Raw genomic sequence first — 19,970 nt, forward strand, 5'->3', positions numbered from 1 at the left:
TGCTTAGCTGGAATCACAATGACGCAAAAAAGTGGAACTGAGAAAAAAAACTGAAAAGGGATGCCAAAATTTGACAGAAGTTTATTCGTTAGATGTGACTTACTTCTGTGTTAGTGCATGCAAGAAAAAAAATGCATTTTCAAAAAAAATAGGAAGGTTGTTGCGTATCTAGCTGAGCCAAGCCTGTGCTGAGCAATTCAGAGATGACCTAAGCAGTGACTCTCCAACCTCAGCATGCAAGGAATGTGTTCCTGCTACACTTGTTGCAGGGACTGGAAGGACTGAGAGGGGAACAGGGCAAGACCTAAAAGTACAACCTATTCCTGCTGCAATAACAAAATATCTTAGACTGAGTAATTTATAAATAATAGAAATTTACATCTCACAGTTATGGAGGCTGAAGTCCAAGATCAAAGTGCCAGCAGACTTGGTGTCTGGTAAAGGCTTTCTCTCTGCTTCCAAGATGACACCTTCTCACTGCAATCACAAGAGAGAAAGGACGAAAGGGCTAAAAGGGACAAATGTTATGTCCTCACATGGCAAAAGAGAAGTGGAGGGGCTAGGCAGCTATCTGAGGCCACCTTTATAAGACACTGTCCTATTCATGAGTACAGAACCCTTATGACTTAATTGATTCCCAACAGGCCCCACCTCTTAATACCACTGCTTTGGGGTTTAAGTTCCAACATATGAATTTGGAGGGACACATGCATTCAAACCTTGCACGTGTTTTAAGACATCTTTGCAATGAAGGCTTTAGTGGGGTCCCAACCTTTCAAATGGTTGAGCACATCTGTTCTCAAGTCTTCAAGGAACAAACCTCTTCAGTAAGATAGAGAACAGTTACCCCTACCCCACAAGGAAGCCACAGCTCTGCTCTAAAAGGAGAAAATTATGATGTAGTGTGAAGGTTACAAGCTTTCATAGACGGTAGAACTAGATTCAAATCCTGATTCTATTATACACTAGCTCTAGGACCTTGGGCAAGATTTGTCTTCTCTTGAGTCTTAGTTTCCTTATCTGTAAAATCAGGTTAATTAGTTCTTGCATGATAAGGATGCATTTGTGAAAATTGCCTGTCAATGTGAGCTATTATTTTTATAGACGGAGAGACGGAGACCCAGAAAGGGCTTGGGAGCTGTCCAGTATCAAACAGCAAGAAATGGGCAGCACCATGCTGGAGCTCAAGGGTCTGGGACTACAGACCAGTAAACTGAAGCTAGGACATCCTCTGCCTCCCCACTCACAGAAGACCGAGCGGCTTCCTTCCTCAGAGTCACCAGACCCATCTTGCTTATTGTACAGATGAGAAAAGCAGCTCAGAGCGGGGCAGGGATGTGAATGTGACTCCTGCACACTGTCTTCCTGCTTGCAGCCCCTCTCGGTGCTCTCCATACTCTCTGTACCTCTCCATTTGATGGCATTCGTGATTTACAGATTCAAATATGTTGTTGACATTTTCCCGGGCCTTCCAGGCAGGCATGTTTGCTTTGGAGGTATTGGATAGACGTGGTAAAATCAAGGGCTTTCCATTAGCTTCCTAGCTGTCCATCACCCAGTGCCACGTCTCCCCCAGCAATGGGATCACTTGCCATTTATACAGTCTGCTCCCCTACAGAGTCATCGAGAATCAACCTACAGAGGCCAGAGTGTCTCGACAGCACACCAGAGAAATCCAGGTAAGCACAAGGCAATGGCACTCTCCAACCTGCCTTTTCATCAGATGCTGAACCAGACTAAAGCTTTTGATACATGTTACCAGTTACAAATTGTGTTTGGTTCTAGCACAGAATATGAAAAATCATGGTTTCCATCATGATGAGAAGCCCAGAGTTAGGCTGGCGGAGCCTGCCATCTCCTTTCTTGGCTACCCCTAGCATGTGGCTTTTATCTTCCTTCTAGTAAGGTAACTGCTGGGCTCCAGTCATCAAGCCTTACATGTAATCAGGAAAAGGCAGGAGAGGAAAACAAAAGCATGTGCTTTGCAGCTGGATCAGTCACTCTAGAGAACATTTTAAGAAGCCCTGACCTACAATTTCCATTTATATCTCATGGACCATCCCTGGTTGCAAAGAAGGTTGGGAAAGATAATTTCTTTGTTAAGCACATTTCTTTCCTCAAAAATAAAAGGATTCTATAAATAAAGAGGGAAGAATGGGCATGTGCCCTCAGCTCTCCAAGCTTCCATTTCCTGCTCTGTAAAGGAAGCATGTCAATAACTGTTTCATAGGATTGGGATGTTGTAAGGAATCAGGGCACTCCTCCAGCACCCAGCAGGAAAGATGCTTCCCGGCCACCCTCCCCTCCTTCAGACTGTCTGTGAGTCTTCCAAGGGTACTTACTGTCAGAACCAGGGAGGGATAAAGAGGAACTTTAATTTGCAAATTCAAAATTAACTTCTATTTAGTGGCAGTAGGCTAAACAATTTTCAAAATGCTTGCTGAATTCTCCTACTAACCTTTTTGAGTGAGATGCAGATTAAAGTATAAAAAACTTACAGGCGAGAGAGCCAGGTGCTAACCACTAACTACAGCTGGCCTTAAGAAAACTTAACCCTGATCCGAGCCTCTGTGTCCCATCTGTAAAATGGGTATTGGGCTGGGTGCAGTGGCTCATGCCTGTAATCCCAGAACTTTGGGAGTCTGAGGTGGGAGGATCACGAGGTCAGGAGTTCCAGATCAGGCTGGCCAATATAGTGAAACCCGTCCCTTCTAAAAATACAAAAATTAGCCAGGCATGGTGGCGCATGCCTGTAGTCCCAGCTACTTGGGAGGTTGAGGCAGGAGAATTGCTTGAACCTGGGAGGCGGCCGTTGCAGTGAGCTAAGATCATGACACTGACTCCAGCCTGGGTGACAGAGCAAGACTCCATCTCAAAAAAAAAAAAAAAATTGGGTGTTGTGTGGGTAGGAATGAGTCCAAATGATTCCTTTGCTCCCCCCAATCTCCTTTAGCTCCATAGAGAACTTCTCAGAGTGACCCTGAAGTTGACTCTACTTACCTGGTATCCCACGGGTACTGCCCCAAGACGCTGAAGGTCTCGGGCCTCCTCATCGTCTGTTGGTTTCTTGCTCTGTTGTCTGCTCAATATTTGAATATTTGACTTGCCTGTGGATTTATTATATTGTATATTTTAATTTCTTGGCCTTTAGTCCCTTGGTCATTTTTTAAGCATGCATGCCTTGTAAATTTTTATTGGATGTGGAACACGATGGTGAATGACATTATCTTCTTTCCAGAAACGGAGATGGCAGAAAGATAGAGCAGAAATGGATCATGACCCTGCCTAGGCTTAGCTTTGTGTTTTATTAGGTAGAACTATTTTGGTCTTGTTCTTACTTTTAGAGGGAGACTATTTCTAGGGTGTAGCCCTTTCTCCTAGAGCATAGTCTTTTGTGTCTTCACTGAGAGCTTAAGATGTGTACCAAGGTCCTTCCCATCAAAGGGGCCCACCTCCAACCAGTGCTTCCTTCCCCAGCATCACACAGCGGAGGTGCTAATCTCTCTGTTCAGCTTTTTAACTTTCAGCTGCTGTTTTCTGCCTCAAGCCTGAGAGTCCCACCCTGCAAGGGCGCAGCTTAAAAGCTGAGATTTCAAGGCTCCTTCCCTGGGGACCTTCCTCTTTGGGATTTTGCCCCTCAAGTCCCAGCCACTTTGGTGGCCCCAAATTCCAATTTTTGTCTCCTCATCCCTGTAAGACTAGCTCTTTTTGCTTGGACTCTAGTTGATACATTGGAAAATGACCTCAAGCAAAAGCTGGGGTGAATATGGAGCCCACCTTGAATGATGTCTCTTTCTCAAGAAACACAGCATTTCAAATTGTGCCCGTGTAGTTGCTCAAGGATGTCCTCCTTTGTTTTTATAGATTTCCATCTCTTATAGTTGACTTTAGTTGGGACGGTTAGTCTGATGCAAGATACTCTGTCGTGATCAAAACCAGAACTCTGCAGATGGAACTTGAGCGTAGATTTCACAAGGACTGTGAACCCTCATTGCGGTTCAGGGATAGGGTGAGAAGGATGAACACAGAGAATGCTTCCATACTTATAAAAACAGGCTAGGCGTGGTGGCTCACGCCTGTAATCCCAGTACTTTGGGAGGCTGACGGGGGCAGATTACCTGAGCTCAGGAGTTCACGACCAGTCTGGGCAACATGGTGAAAACCTGTCTCTACTAAAATTAAAAAAAAAAAAAAAATAGCCGGCTGTGGTGGCTTGCACAGAGGTTGCGGTGAGCTGAGATTGCGCCACTGCACTCCAGCCTTGGTGACAGAGCGAAACTCCATCTCAAAAACAAAACAAAACACCACACATGCACACACACACACACACACACACACACACACACACACAAAGAACTTCAGGGTTGGTTATTCCTGGAAAATGCTTCACGGGTTATAATGTGGCAGGGAAACGCAGAAAACCCCTAAGGATGTTCCTGCCGGTGCCATCTGGGGTAAAAACATGAAAATTGCCCAAAAGAGGAGACATTCCATGAACATCAGTCAATACATACCTTAGAAAATTCTGCAGACGAGGAGGTAGACAGTCCTGATGTGCTGCTACTTGAATAAATGCTTCTGTAGAAGCATGACAGGCCAATCCTTGTTTCTCATCGTGTTACATGAATGCATACCTATGGAAAGAAAAACTTCCAAAAAAAGACACAACAGAAGTTATCTCTGTGAACTTATTTTTATCTGCTTCTTCTGTCTTTGTACATATCTTTATTTTCTAATTTCTCTACTTGCCTAAAAACAGATCTCCCAAATTAAAATGTTAAACCATGAGGTGGTTCACACCTATAATCCTAGCACTTTGGGAGGCCAGGTTGGATGGATCATCTGAGGTCAGGTGTTCGAAACCAGCCTGGCCAACATGGTGAAACCCCATCTCTACTAAAAATATGAAAAAATTAGCTGGGCGTGGTGGTGGGTGCCTGTGATCCCAGCTACTTGGGAAGCTGAGGAAGAGAATTGCTTGATCCCAAGAGGTGGAGGTTGCAGTGAGCCGAGATCACACAACACTGCACTCCAGCCTGGGCAATAGAGTGAGACTCTGTCTCAAAATAAATAAATAATAAAATAAAATAAAATAAAATAAAATAAAATAAAATAAAATGCTAAACCAAATGGGCTTATGAATTTACATGAGAAAAGTGACCAGGGACTGGGCTGAGAGTCTCCTTGGAATCTGTCAAGTGTCTAGGGAGAGAACCGGCCCCTACCAGCCTCTACCTGTTAGTCTCAGGTCCCAGTGGGGCCATTTGCACTGGCATTTGGTTGAAGTCCCAGGAAGCCACACAAACACCTGCATGCACCTCCTTTCCGGGGGGGGTGGAGCGTGTGTCAAGGTCCCAAGGGGCACTCCCAGACCAGGCAGTGTGCCGTTCAAACGGGCACAGTAGATGAGCCTGTAGTGTCCACATACTCCAGCCCTAGTCCCTCAGCCTGGGCCCTTCTTGTCCATGCTGCGGAGCCTGCTCTCTCCCACCAGCTCAGGGAGGTAAGCCCTTGAAAATGTCAAGTGAAAATCATGATCATAATGATGCATCGTCACAGTGGTGACCATTTGTGAAGCACTTACAATGCGCAAGGTGCTGTGCTAAGTGCTTGCAACAAGGGCAAGAAGAAGGTATGCGTTTGTATCCTCTGCATTTTCCAGGTGAGGAAAGCCTCAGGTATCCAGCAAGTAGGTGGCAGAGCTGGGATTCCATCCCGGGTATGTCTGTCTGAAGCCAGGGCATATCACCGCCACCATTTCACTGTAAAATGAGGATAGTGTGTCCTGCATAACATCGTGTGGTGAAGCAACTTGCACTAAATCCCACAATCCCACAGCTGCTAACAGGTGGGGGATTTCAGAGACCATTGTCATAACTCTAACGTTATGCAGCCTCTTGCAGCAGCCGTGAGCAGCCCTGCTGGGGAGGGCAGTGTCCCTGCGGGGAAAACCATATGCCCAGCTTTTGGGCATAAATACAAGTTGTGTGGCCTTGGGCAAGTGACTTCATCTCTTGGACCCTCTGTTTCTTGCTCTAAACTCTGAGGAAAAGCAGGTCCCTCTCTGAGCCTCAGTCGACCCATCTGTAAAATGGACATAGGTGAATGGGTCCACATGAGTTCTGTGGCCACTTCAGACCTAAGCTCTGGGAAGACCCTCTCAGAAAGTGTCCTTGCAAATGACCTCTTTTCCCTGATCCTCCACAGGGACCTAACCCAGGATGCTGAATGTCTCCGGCCTCTTCATTCTCCTCTGTGGGCTGCTTGCCTCATCCTCTGCACAGGAGGTCCTGGCTGGAGTTTCTTCCCAGCTCCTTAATGGTGAGACTGTCCTGCTCTGGGTCATGCAGAACCCTGAGCCAATGCCAGTGAAGTTCTCATTAGCAAAGTGCCTGGGACACAATTAACACTATTAATTGTTCGCTGTCCTGACTGCAACATCGTTTAATCCTCATTTTCCAAGAGCCCCCTCTTTCCTGCCTCCTTGCTGTGCTTTATCTATCAAGACCTACCATCAAAGGAACCAGCTCTACATGGACTGGTCCCTGTCCCAGCCTTTGTACCTGCTGTTCCCTCTGCCTGGAACATTCTTCCCCTACCTGTCAACATGGCTGCCTCCCTTCCTTCAGGTCTCTGCTCAAATGCCACATTTGCAGAAAGCCCTTCCTTGACCTCCTGCATAAATGAATCCCTCACCCTGCCTTTTATTTTTTCGTCATAGGATGGACTGATATTCAGCGGCACGGTCATCATGGTTAAAACATTGAAATTTTGGGGTATACTATTTGGGAAATACTTCCTGCTTACACTCTCCAGGTGCCCCCCATTGCCCCAACCATCCCAGCTTCACCCCCAGAACTCTAGCTTCCCCATGAACTAAACAACTATGCAGTTAACACCTGGCACAGCCTGGGGACCCCAGGACCTTGGTCCAGAGCTATGGCCAGTGCCCCTGTTGAGCTCGTTGCTAAATACTTTGAAACCAACCCCTTCACAGCACTTGTTTGCACCTGAATCCTGCCTGTCCCTTTATCCTCCACTTTTTTATCTGTCTCTCCTCAGCCCCGTAAGAATGCCAGGTCCATCAGGGTGGGGCCCAGGGTGGTGAACAGACTGGATGCATGGCCCAGGTGCATAGTAAGCCCCTATGAATATTTGCTGGATGATTATGTCTGGAACTTGGCCCAGAGCCCAGCAAGCCAGAAATAGCTGATCGACAAGTCAGAGTCACATAGGGGACATGCTCGGAGATCGAGGTTGTATCTGAGGATCTTTGGCATCTAAATGTCTACATGGGTTTGGGGTTGGGACATTCTTTACAGATTTGACTCAAGGACTCCTCAGGGCAGACTTTCTTCCCAGCCTGCAGACAATCGGCCTCCAGAAATCATTGAGTAGTGCCTTCGATGGTGTATCAGGCCTCCTGAACATCTTGGGGCCTCCACTCACCAATGAGGTCGACACCGTTAGGTGAGTGGTCTCTGATCACCAACCACCCCCAGTCCAGGCTGTCCGGGTTTGTTGGATAGTTAGAGCTCTCCCCACATTTCCTGACCTTGCAGAGGCCCTTCCCTTGCAAAGAGCCTTTCCAACTCTGGTGGCCTGAGATCCCCTGGTTGGGAGAAACTCCCACTGCAGGAGGCTAGGGGAGGGGCTAAAGACACAGGGATTCAGTCCCCTTGTCTGGGAAGAGGATGGCTACTCACCAGCTGTGACAGCATCACCAATCTGCCCCTTTCTCTGAGCCTCAACATCTGCCCTGTTCAATGGGGAATAATAACATCTACCCCCATGGGACTGTTGTGAACATTAAGTGAAATAATATGTGTAAAATGTTTGCACATCTTCCTCTCCTCAGTAAGCATCCAATCACAGGTAATAAACAAGAGCAAGAATGTGATCATCCTAATACTAGATGATGCTGGGCTTTAGAGTTAGATTGGCCACCAGAGTATAGAAGACCTAGGTCCCTTGTCTTCTTAAACTCAACATGTCCAAAACTCAACCGCTGACTCCCACCTTCATCCCTGCCCCAACCTGTGCCTCTCCCTGCCCAGCCCGTCTTACCTAATGACAACTCCATCCATCCAGTTGCTCTGGCCAAAAATCGTGATGTCCTCCCTGGCTCCTCTGTCTCCCTTGTACCTGCTTCCAACCTGTTGCCAAATCCTCCCTGTCACTTCTGCCTTCAAAGCACACCCAGGCATCTCACCACTTTTTTTTCCCACCTCTGGTGGTCTGAGCCACCATTATCTCCCCGCTTAACTTACAGCCGCAGATTCTCCTGCTTCTACCCACCAGCCCTCATCTCCTCCATTCTGTTTTGCCAGTATCCAGAAAAATCTTCCTAAGAAGTGAAGCCAACCCTGTAACTCCCTTGTCCAAACCCTCCAATGTCTTATCTTCGCCCTCAGAACCAAGTCCAAAGTTCTTACCACTGGCCCTCAAGGCTCCATGCAATCTGGCCCTGGCTACCTCGCTCACCTTTTCTACTAGTCTCGCCTCACTCTCTGCCTGCTAGCCACACAAAGCCTGTTGCTCTTCCTCAAACGCACAAGCCACATTTCAGCCTCAGGGCTTTTGCACTTACTCTGCCTTCTTTATTATTTCTACTATTATTATTGTTTTGAGATAGGGTCTCGCTCTGTCTCCCAGGCTGGAGTTCAGTAAGTGGTGTGACCACAGCTCACTGCAGCCTCAACCTCCTGGGCTCAAGCCACCCTCCTGCCTCAGCCTCCTGAGTAGCTGGGACCACAGACACATGTCACCATGCCCAGCTAATTTTTTGTTTGGTTGGTTGATTTTTTGTTTTCCTTTGTTTTGTTTTCGAGACAAGGTATTGCTCCGTCACCCAGGCTGGAGTGCAGTGGCGCAATCATGGCTCACTGCAACCTTGACTTCTTAGACTTAATTGATCTCCTGCCTTGGCCTCTCAAAGTGCTGGGATTACAGGCGTGAGCCATGCACCCAGCCTTGCTCTGTCTTAAGCCTGTCCTTTCCTTCTCCTGACTATCTGCATGACTCATTCTCACTTCATTCGTGACTCTGCCCAAACGTCAACTCCTTTGATAAACCTTCCCTGACTACCCTGTCTGAAATTCCACTCTTCCCAATATTACCTTCCATTGTCCTGATCCTGTAAGGCCTTTTTTTTTTCACCATGCCTATCACTTTCTGTAAGTATTTATTTACTGGATTTATCCTCCTATACATACATACCTGCTCCAAACATCTGCTATATATGGCTTTCGGTCTTATTCGCTCATTGATTCCAGCCTGCTTGGTGCTGGGCAAAGTGCTGAACATGATTATTCTGAGATGTATTAAGATAAGAGCTTCTTTTTGCTCAGAGATATATTTCCAGTGCTTATAACACATAGTAGCTTTGCAATAAACTACCTGGTTAATGAATGAGTAACCATCTTTGCCTATATTCAGCTTCTTCTCTGCAAGGGACCTGCCATTGCACAAAGTGAGGTCCACCTGCAGCAGGAGCCACAGCCTCCCTGTGTTGTGCTGTTTCTTCACCCAGGATACAGGTGAAAAATCCTCAACTCCTCCAAGTCTCCATCGAGAGCACCCCTCAAAGAAAGGAAGCCACTGTACGAGTACCATTCATATCTGAGTTGATCGTGCAGTAAGTCACAGCTATGAGTCTCGCAGGTTCCATCGGCTTTTGCATAGGAGTCGGGGGTTGTGGGCAGGAGCGCTAACCAAAGGACTCAGCAACAGACTCGCTGTGTGGTTAGAGCAAAACATCCACCCTCTCTGGGCCTGAGTCACCCCATGTGTAGAATGAGAGGCCTGCAGAATACTTGAGTGCTCCAAGCTTGGGGCCCCTCTGGGGAAAGCAGAAGGGTTGAGCAGATTTGCTCCCCCTACCTCTTTCAGACAGCCCCCACCTTCATTTATTTGGACTTCATGAGTCTGCTTAGTTCTGATTGAATGTAACTGAAGACAAGAACACCGAATCACCTCTGGACCCCAATTCTGTGACACTATTGCCTAGAGATCACCCCAGGAGATGCATCTGGCCCACTGATAAATTTTGTCTGGTTTGCATGGTGCATCTGCAGAGGCCAGGCATTCTCCAGTTCACCACAGCCTTTACCTCTCCCTGTGAAACTAACTGCCAGTCTACTTCATTCATTGCCATTTCAAGCCTGGTCATCAAGGTGATGGATTCTGAGACCTCTAGAAAAGGACTTTCCAAGGTCAGATAAAGTTTTCTAGTTTTGATAAGATGCCATACTTAGAATCAATATTTTCCTTCCTAACTGTCCCCAGAGCCAGAGGTAGCAAGTATTAGATTCCCTGAGTGCAGAACCCTCTGACTTAGCCACTGGCTGGATGCGTAACTTGGAGAAAGCCATTCCCATTCTCCAGGACTGAATGGGCTCTTTTGAAAAATGAGAAAATGACCTTAACAGGGTGGTTTTGAAGATTCTGTGGCAACATGGGGAACGTCGTTCTAGAAACAAATGGGGATGTAGTGAGCTCTGAGCTTCTCTCCCACCTGCCTTACCTCTTCCCTCCCACAGGCTCCTGACCTTGAAGCCCTTCACAGCTAATATGCAGTCAGATATAAAAGTCCAGATTCATTTGGAGAATGTAGGTGGCAGATATGAACTTGCCTTTGGGAACTGCAGACTCTTGCCTGAGGCTATCTGGATCCAAACTGGAGCCCAGTGAGTTCTCCATCTGTCTTTCTCTGTGTCCAGCTGGTTATGATGATGTTCCCAGTGAGGTTTCACCTGAAAGATGTCACTAGAAAAACAATACCCTACAAAATTAGGCTTTTGTGTGTATGGTGATGTGGGTATAATAAATAGGACTTTCTGTGCCTTTAAAATTTTGTTTTTTACAAAAGTAATAATTCTATCAACATGAAAAGAGACTTACCAAATAGGACTGAGCAAAAAAAAAAAAAAAAAAAAAAAAGGATTGCTTGGCCATTTGATGATAGGTTATTTCTAAACTTTTTGGGCCTAGTGAGGTGGCTCATGCCTGTAATCTCAACACTTTGGGAGGCCAAGGCAGGTGGACAGCTTGAGCCCAGGAGTTCAAGACCAGCCTGGGCAACACAGCAAAACCCTGTCTATACAAAAAATATAAAAATTAGCCACGTGTGGTGGCAGGCGCCTATAGTCCCAGCTACTAGGGAGGCTGAGGTGGGAGGGTCACTTGAGCCCAGGAGGTTGAGGTGGCAGCGAGTCATAAGCATGCCACTGCACTCCAGCTGGGGCAACAAGCAAGACCCTGTCTCGAAAACATTAAATTAATTAAAAAGATAAACATTTGCTATCATAAATAACCCAGAACATTTTGATATAGGAAAATTTTCCAAAAATAGAATTATTTTCTTATTGTAGATTTTTAAGATTATTCCAAAAGTATACACAGTTCTACAACTTCTAAGTTTTCAGCACTGCCAAATCGCTCACCAAATACCTTACCAATGGAACTGAACCAAGTGGCAGGTCTCTAGCTGATACTGGGCAATTTTGTCCCATATACAATAAATCCCAATTATTCTCTTTTTCACAACATTTATTCTTTTATACATGCATACCTTCCCCAAGCATCTGCTATAGATGGCTCTCATTCTTACTCATTTATTTCAGCCTGCTTGGTGCTGGGAAAAGTGCTGAATATGATTATTCTGAGCTACATTAAGACAAGATCTTCTTTTCACTAGGAGGAAAATCCCACAAATGCTATTATTTTCATTACTTTGACTACCGGTAGAAAAAGATTTCATCATTTCTTAGTCTCTGATATTTCCTCTTCAGAGAAACTGTCTTCAGAGATTTTGCTCTTTTATTAAGTAGAGTTTTAGTGTTACTTCTAAATTTATAATCCTTTTTCAAAAGTCTTCTTTTTAAATATTTTTTTGAAATGGGGTCTCACTCAGTTGCCCAGGCTTAAGTGCAATGGTGGTACAATCTTGGCTCACTGCAAACTCCACCTCCCCAGCTCAGGCGATCCTCCCATCTAGGCCTCCTGAGTAGCTGAGATTACAGGCGCAGGCCAACATGCCTGGCTAATTTTTGTGTTTTTTGTAGAGACAGAGTTTCGCCATGTCTCCCAGGCTGGTCTCAAACTCCGGCACCCAAGTGATCTACCTGCCTCAGCCTCTCAAAGTGCTGGGATTACAGGCATGAGCCACCACATCTAGCCCTTTTTAAAGTTTGTTTGTGTGTGTGTTTGTTTAAATTAAGGCTGATATCCACATTTAGCTGAATCCAGTGGTCATCACCAGTCCATTTTCTATCTTGTTTTCTTCTTTCACGAATTCTCTATTTTGATTCATCTCAGTTGCTCGCTGTTTCAGGAAAGCTCTGGGTGTGGAATGCTTTCTGCACCCTTGCACACCTGGTCCTGTCCTCCTGACATGCTCAGACATAAATGAGAACCAGGCCAGATTCACAACCCATCTCCCCTTCTGAAAACTCTGCAAATACCTCTCTCTCCCGTGATATGCTAAAGAAAACATGGCCCTCCTTTATGAGGAATCTGAGACCTAAGGTTGGAAGCAATAGATCATAGCTGATTTCTATGCACACTCTTTAAAAAATAGACATAAACCCTTTGCCTGAGAATAGGACAGATTTATCCTCACATGTTAAGGATTAGGGACTGAGTCAGGAACACAGAACACAAGGACACCTTTATGCTATTTCCTGCTTCTTTCTCCTGTCTCCCAATTAAAGAACGATGTTATACTGTTCCTTCCATGAAAGCACTGGCCCTCCGGCAGAAGAGATAAGTTCCACTGTAGCATCAGGTAATCAGAGAAATGAGAAAGTGAGAAGGAAAGAGAGAACTCAGAATTAGCCAGGATGGTCAGCAAGAGCTTTCTGAAGGAAACCGGTTGGCTGGGCCTAACAAGAATTTGAAGAAGGCATCTCCAGTGGGAGATGCAAAATAGTCACAGAGAAGATAACGGTGGGTAACAATGATAAGGGCAAGGTGACTTAAATTGGAAGATTAATTTTGAGGAGCCCTAGAGTGTGGACTAGAGCAGTAGGACATGGCTGGGTGATTCAATGCCGTGGAAATAAAGAGTAGACTTGAAGAAGTTCACGGTCATTGAGCAAAGAAGTGATGTGGAGAAAGGAATCCGAGAGAAGTTAATCTGTTCTGCGTATTTTCTGCCTCTTCATTTAGACTCGCCCCAGCAGCAAAATTTGTTGTGGCAAACATAGAGAGAAACCTGAAAAACATAGTAGCCCATGATCTGGGACAAAAGGTAAGTATGCAAACCCAGATTACTTCCGTTTTTGAGCTGAGACTCAGATAACGAGGGATTGGATCTTCTTAACGAAGTGGGAAGAAATCTTCCAGGAAGGAGAGCTAGGGAGAGATGGAGTGGCGTCTATTAAGCTCCCATTCTGCAATCGGACACTGATGAAGTGTTTTACAGACAGACATTCTTTAATTCTTCAGGTCAAAATCAGCATCCGTGTGACCAGAAGTGAGTTGATAATTCTCTCCAAACTCAGTTTCCTTATCCGTAAAATGGGAATAAGTAATCACAAAATTAACATTCACTAAGCACTCAAACACTATGCTAAGTATCCAAATTTTCTTATCTCATCCTCCAAACAATCTCATACTCCAGGTAACAATATCATCTTCATTTTCCAGATTTAAGAAACAGTCCCAGGCAGGGCCAATGACTTACTCAAGTCATACAGCTGCCAAGTGGCTGAGCTGGCTTGTGACCCTAGGGCAGCCTGAGCTGGCTTGTGACCCTAGGGTAGCCTGTCCCCAAAACCCATCTACTTAGTTGTCCCCAGAATAGGTTGGCTTAGGAGAACTTGCCTTGCTCACTCTTATTTAGGCTTTATTAACGGAGCCCTCCTCCTGACTTTTGCCTATTTCCTTGTCTTTCAGGTGTGTCCTGTGATTAATAAATGGCTCTACAACCTGGAGCAGCATGTGGTTAAAGAATTGATTAGTAAGTGCTGGAGGTGGGAAGGGACAAGAACACTCCAGAAAAAAGCTCAGACCCCTCTGTCACCCTTTGTATCTCATTTCCCCTTACCTCACCCTGGCACTTCTCCTAGACCAAAAATCTCTTTCCTGCTGAAGTAGAATGGTCCCTAATAATCACAACCTTAATAAACTCAGCTGACATTTACTGAGGGGACCCAGTGTGCCAACATGAAGCACTGTGCCTGCACTAGCAATTGAATGTGCACCTTTAGCTAAGGACATGCTTGTTTCAATTCTCTTCTTGTCCTCAGCCTAGAGCAGCTAAGATATGAATGAAGGCTTCTCCAGGGGAGAAAATCTGCCCAATTCTCCCTTTATTCTCCTCTAAAATTGTATGATGTTGATTGAGGGGCAGGAAATTGGTCTGGTTTCAGCCGAGACAAAGACTGCCTCCTTTCAGATGTCTCTACCTCAAGCATCCAGTTTTCATATCTGCTGGAATTCAAAGCAAAAAATGCAAGATTGAATCTCAGCAGCTCAGGCTCCCATCAGGACTCCAAACCTCCCCCACCAAAAAAAAAAAAAAAAAAAAAAAAAAGGCTGAATTGAAAGGTATATGCCTTCATTCACTGAATATTCACTAGTCCTGCCAAGTGCTAGATGCCGGAGTTTCTAAAGTTCTCTCGAGTGGCTCTCCCAGCAAGCAATTTTCTGACCTCTGCTTATATACCTTCATTGACTGGGAACTCACTACTTTTTTTTCTTTCTTTCTTTCTTTCTTTTTGAAATGGAGTTTCGCTCTGTTCTCCAGGCGGGAGTGCAGTGGTGCAATCTCAGCTCACTGCAGCCTCTGCCTCCAGAGTTCAAGTAATTTTCCTGCCTCGGCCTCCCAAGTAGCTGGGATTACAGGCATGCATCACCACACCTGGCTAATTTTTGTATCTGTAGTAGAGACGGAGTTTCACTATACGGGCCAGGCTGGTCTTTAACTCCTGACCTCAAGTGACCCACCCACCTTGGCCTCCCAAAGTGCTGGGATTACAGGTGTGAGCCACCGCGCCTGGCCAGAACTCACTACTTATGAGGTAGGAAGCTTGAGGCAACTAATCTGGATGAGCCTAAAAATTCCCAAAGCTTGTGATCCCAGGCCCATGCAAATGAATGGGACAGCTCAACCAACACCTTCACTTTGCTATTGGGCCATCGCTTCAGAGAGATGACCAGATGAAATGAGACTCCAGCTGCAGTAATGGCACCTTTCTCCACTGTCTCATTACAATGTAGGAGCTCTTAAGTGATTAGCTTGGAAGGAAGTGGTTGTTCCTAATCTATAGATAAGGAAACCAAGATCCAAGAACTTTAAGCAATTTATCCAAGATTGCTTAGCAAAAAATAATAACAATTAAATCTAAATGCATATTAGGTGCTTTACTATGTGCCAGACTCTTAGTGGACTTTACATATGTTAACTTGATCAGTCCACACAACTCCATGAACTAGGTATTATCACTATCTGCATTTTAGAGATAAGGAAACAGAAACAAAGGAAGATCAAAATGTTTGCCCATATTTCCATGGAAGAAAGTGTCGGAGCCAGAGTGAACCCACATCCTCCAGCTACAGAGCTCACACTGGTAGTCGCTATACTGCATGGTTATCCATGCAGTATCCATGCAGTATCCAGAACTGTCCACAAAATCATTCAAGACAGCCAGCAGCAAATCAGAGCTTCCAGCCTCAGACTTCTGTCTCCACACCTTGGGCTCATTCCCCCTCCCCATTCTGCTCCCAGTGCTGCTCCAAGGGGGAAACCTGCCTGGTCTCTCTGATCCTCCCCCACCCCCACTGTCTGAGGTATCTGTTTTGCATTCTAGATCTGGTCCTGCTGCAGGAAAAGTACCAAGTCACCATCTAAATGTCCCCAAAGTGAAGGAGCTATGTGTGTACCAATCCGGTGAGAAACCAGAGCATGTTTCCATTCCTTAGTGATGACCTTTGGCCTTTAGGGTCATTATAAGTGTGTTACTCATTCATTTATTAAATTGTAGTTAAGCCTCTACTATATGCTAGACACTATTCTACATGTTAGGAATACAGCAGTGAAGGAGATGGACAAGGAATCTGATTTCCTGGAGCTTGTATTCTAGTTGGGAATACTAACAGCAAACAAAGAAATAAATATATAGTCAACTAAATTCCAGAGGATGGTGGGTATTCAGAAGAAAAAAAAGCAGGAGGATGTGGACAAAAGTAACTGAGGTGGGGACAGAGAGAGGCATCAAATTAATATAGTCAGACAGAGGCTCTTTGGGGAACAGATATTTCGGCTGAGCCCTGAATGATCAGGCAGTAGGAGTTGTGCCAAGACCCAGGAGAAAAGTATCACAAGCAAGAGGATGAACACGTGCAAAGTCCCTGAAGCAGGAATGAAGGAACTTGCCTTTTTGAAGTAAAGAAAGGAGGTTGACGTGGGCTGGAGTGTGCAGGGAGCTCAGTTTTAGGAGACATCTTTACAAGAGTGATATCTGGCAGATAAAAGGAAGGGAGTTTCTATAAAAGGAGATGTCATTATTCATTCATTTATCATGTATGTATTTGCAACAATTCTGTGCTGAATACACTCTGCTCAGGTGTCACCATCTCAAGTCTCTCAAAAACGGCACATCCACCACTCTCTTCCCTGTTTTATTTTTCCTCATAACAGTCATTATTATCTTACTTCCTACTATATTATCTGTATCTTTTCTCTCCCCCTCCCAAAAGAATGTACACCTCATGAAGTCAGGGACTTCATCTTATTCCCTGTTTTATCCTAAGTTCCAGGATTACAAAAATGAATCACACATGGCCCCTGATCTCAAGATCCCCCAGCCTAGCAAGAGATAAAACAAATAAATAGGCAATTTCTTGTGCACTGAGGTGATCAGTTGAGGTTCTATGGAAGTAGACAGGCAAGACCCAGTAGCCTCACCAGGAGACTTCCAGGAGTCTTTGCAGAAGAGGCAAGATTTAAACTAGGTATTGAAAAATGATAAAGACTCTTTTGGTGGAAAAAGACATTATAAGCAGAGGATACAGCATGTGCAAGTACACAGAAGCAGGAAAGGGTCTGATGCTCTAGGCAATGGGGAGAAGCTCTGGGTGACTGCCCATAAGAGTCATGGGGGATAGAGGTATCCTCCTCTGAGGAGTAAGGATAAGCATGTAATAAGCTGCGCTGTACACATGCTTTGTGAGAACAAGGTCACATGTGATGAATCGAGCTGTAATAAGGTACAGTCCATGATGGGGACATAAAAAATTAAGTGGCCAACACCATAACGGAATCTATGTCCTTGAGTTAATTAGCTTAGTTATGTCATACTCTAAACCATTGTTATCCAATGGAAATATAACAGGAGACACACACGTAATTTTGAATTTTCTAGCAAAGCCATCTTTAAAAGGAAAAAGAAACAGATTATATTAACCTTACTGGTTTATATTTACCCACCATATCCAAAATATTATCATTTTAACATGGAATCAATATAAAAGTAATAAAATATTTTACATATTATTTTTGCAGTAAGTCTTTGGTCTGATGCGTATTTTATACCTACAGCATATTTCAGTGTGGACTAGCTGCATTTCAAATGCTGATATCCATGCGTGACTAGTGGCTACCCTATTGGACAGTGCAGCTCTCTCTAAGTTAATTGGCTGGCAGTTGCAAAACGTTGAAAGGTCTAGGGCATCTCAAGTGTTCCTGCCAATATATCTAGGCTGTCACTTAGCACAGAAGTCCCAAATCTGTGACCCCCCATATTATATTCAGCTTACAGACATATTTGGTTTAGCCTATAAAGTGTTTTATACATGTGACTGAGTTGCCAATATTAAAAGTAAGAAATATGTCTTTTGATTAACTAGGGCACCGGGTGATATTTTGCATTATTGTGTTGTGAAGTAGGCCAAGGTGACGAGGAAGAGCCACCTTAATTGATGAAAGGAAGTCCAGGGAAACAATGAGAAAACGTTATCCAGAGAGAGGCTGTGGATGGGTGTCCCTACAGCAATAGACTTCAGCACCACGGACAGCAGTCATACCAGCGCGGAGGGAGAGGGCAGGAAGTGGGAAAGGCTGTCGGTTCTGACCGGAAGAAAGGGTGTGAAATTTACTAATATCTGGATTATTTCACACAGAATCAGCTTCTGCATCCTAGTTTTCTCCCTGGAATGTTCTCCACACTCCAGGACACCACCTGCGTAGATCGTGTTGATTATTCAGCTGATGCCTGGAACTGCATGACCCACCCTGGACCCGAAGATCCCCTGCTTCTCCGGGTATGGAGGTTATTTCCCTGTAAATCCTCACCGGAACCTCTGTGCTGATTCCCTGTAATCTTCCCACAATAAATTTTTAGCAGCTCTGAACTGCAAATTGTCCACCTTCCACAGCGCCATGTAGATGGGGGCAATGTAGCCAGAGACGGTGGTGGGTCTGGCCATGATAACTAAAGTCTGGAAAGCAGGGGAGGATACGTAGGTTGATTTATCCATTATCTCATAAACATCTGAACACTCTAGCATGATGTTTCCCTAAAGCTAATTAAAAATTTTAAAAGGTTTCCTGTCTTGTCTGGGATGTTTTCTGAACTGATTTTGTGAGCTTGGGTGGCTCCATCCTCTTGGCCACAGTCTCCTCACTGCGCAGTGGGAATGTTGGTCTCATCTTCCCAGCACCCTCAGGCAGGAACAGCCTACAAAGTTGTGATTTATGGGAGAAACCTTATCCTGGCCCTGGTAACTCCATTTTTCTTCCCTGTATCACCAAACTTCCCAAAACATAAGCTGCTATTCACTGCCTCTTCTTCCTCACTTTCATCCCCTGCTTATTTCTTTTTAAGATGGAGTTTTGTTCTGTCTTCCAGGCTGGAGTGCAGTGGTGTGATCTCGGCTCACTGCAACCTCCGCCTCCTGGGTTCAAGAAATTCTCCTGACTCAGCCTCCTGAGTAGCTCAGACTACAGGTGTGTGCCACCATGCCCAGCAAATATTCATATTTTTAGTAGAGATGGGGTTTCACCATGTTGGCCAGGTTGGTCTTTAACTCCTGGACTCGAGTGATCCACCTGCCTCAGCCTCTTAAAGTGCTGGGATTACAGACGTGAGCCACTGCAACCGGCCATTTTTTTTTTTTTTTTTTTTTTACAATCTGGCTTCCTTCTCCAAAGCATTATTCTAATTTAATTCTCATGATAAACCTAGGAAGTAACTGTTATTTTCTCTTGAATAGGTGAGAAAACTGAGGCTCAAAGAGGTGCAGTGATGGGACTCAAACCACATCTGCCTTAGAATGAAAGTCTGGGTACTCACTGGGCCTGTGGGCACACTGTTTGTGTCCATATGCATGTTCCTGACCCCGTCCCCATCACTTTCCCCTTGTCTCACTTGCTCTGGTCACACTGGCTTTCTTGTGCTGCCTCCTCAGCTTGTTTCAACGTCAGAGCTGAACACTGGACTGGATTTTTATCTGTCCTGTTGACTGCTTGGCACATGGAGGGGCTCAGTGAAACCTGCCAACTCCCTGATAAATGCTCCCTCCTGGGAGCTGCCACACACTGCACAACAGCATGGAGAATGTCACCCTCAGAGTCACACAATCCCTCTTCCAAAGACAGTTCCCCAATTCCCAGAGGATCCAAGTGAAGAAATTTAGTGTTGCAGCTATCTCCAGCAACCATGAGAATTTAGGATCAGCTAAAGCAAAATGAGCAAATATTGGGTGACACATGTTGGATAAAATTAATAAAAGGGGAATTGGGATCCAAAAGCGGAAAATGGAAGAAGACAGAAAGCAAGTTTGGTCCCTTTGAGAAAGGCAGCAGGAAGCAGAAGAGAAGCCAAGTTGCTTGAAGAATAAAATTAATGATCAAACAGGTTGAATGTGCATTTTTAAAAGAAGGACCCATGCCCGTTTCCTCTTCTTATTGGCTGACATTTAAGGGCAGGTGAGGCTCTGCCTGGCTGGTTATCCTTAATGACCTG

At 45.1% G+C, this 19,970-nt stretch overlaps 1 protein-coding gene across 1 annotated transcript; it reads left to right on the top strand.

The window, feature by feature from the left end:
* The first annotated feature begins 1,642 nt into the window (after positions 1–1,642).
* LOC103248491 (putative BPIFA4P protein) lies at positions 1,643–18,663 on the top strand. Its single transcript, XM_008020915.3, has 9 exons — positions 1,643–1,679; positions 6,208–6,321; positions 7,323–7,470; positions 9,533–9,637; positions 10,542–10,688; positions 13,171–13,252; positions 13,900–13,963; positions 15,816–15,895; positions 18,127–18,663. Exons 2-8 carry the CDS (start codon positions 6,222–6,224, stop codon positions 15,854–15,856), a joined length of 687 nt encoding a protein of 228 aa, XP_008019106.2. The 5' UTR covers positions 1,643–1,679; positions 6,208–6,221; the 3' UTR covers positions 15,857–15,895; positions 18,127–18,663.
* Positions 18,664–19,970: the final 1,307 nt, after the last annotated feature.

Source organism: Chlorocebus sabaeus, chromosome 2, assembly GCF_047675955.1.
Source record: "Chlorocebus sabaeus isolate Y175 chromosome 2, mChlSab1.0.hap1, whole genome shotgun sequence".
Classification (NCBI taxonomy): Eukaryota; Metazoa; Chordata; class Mammalia; order Primates; family Cercopithecidae; genus Chlorocebus; species Chlorocebus sabaeus.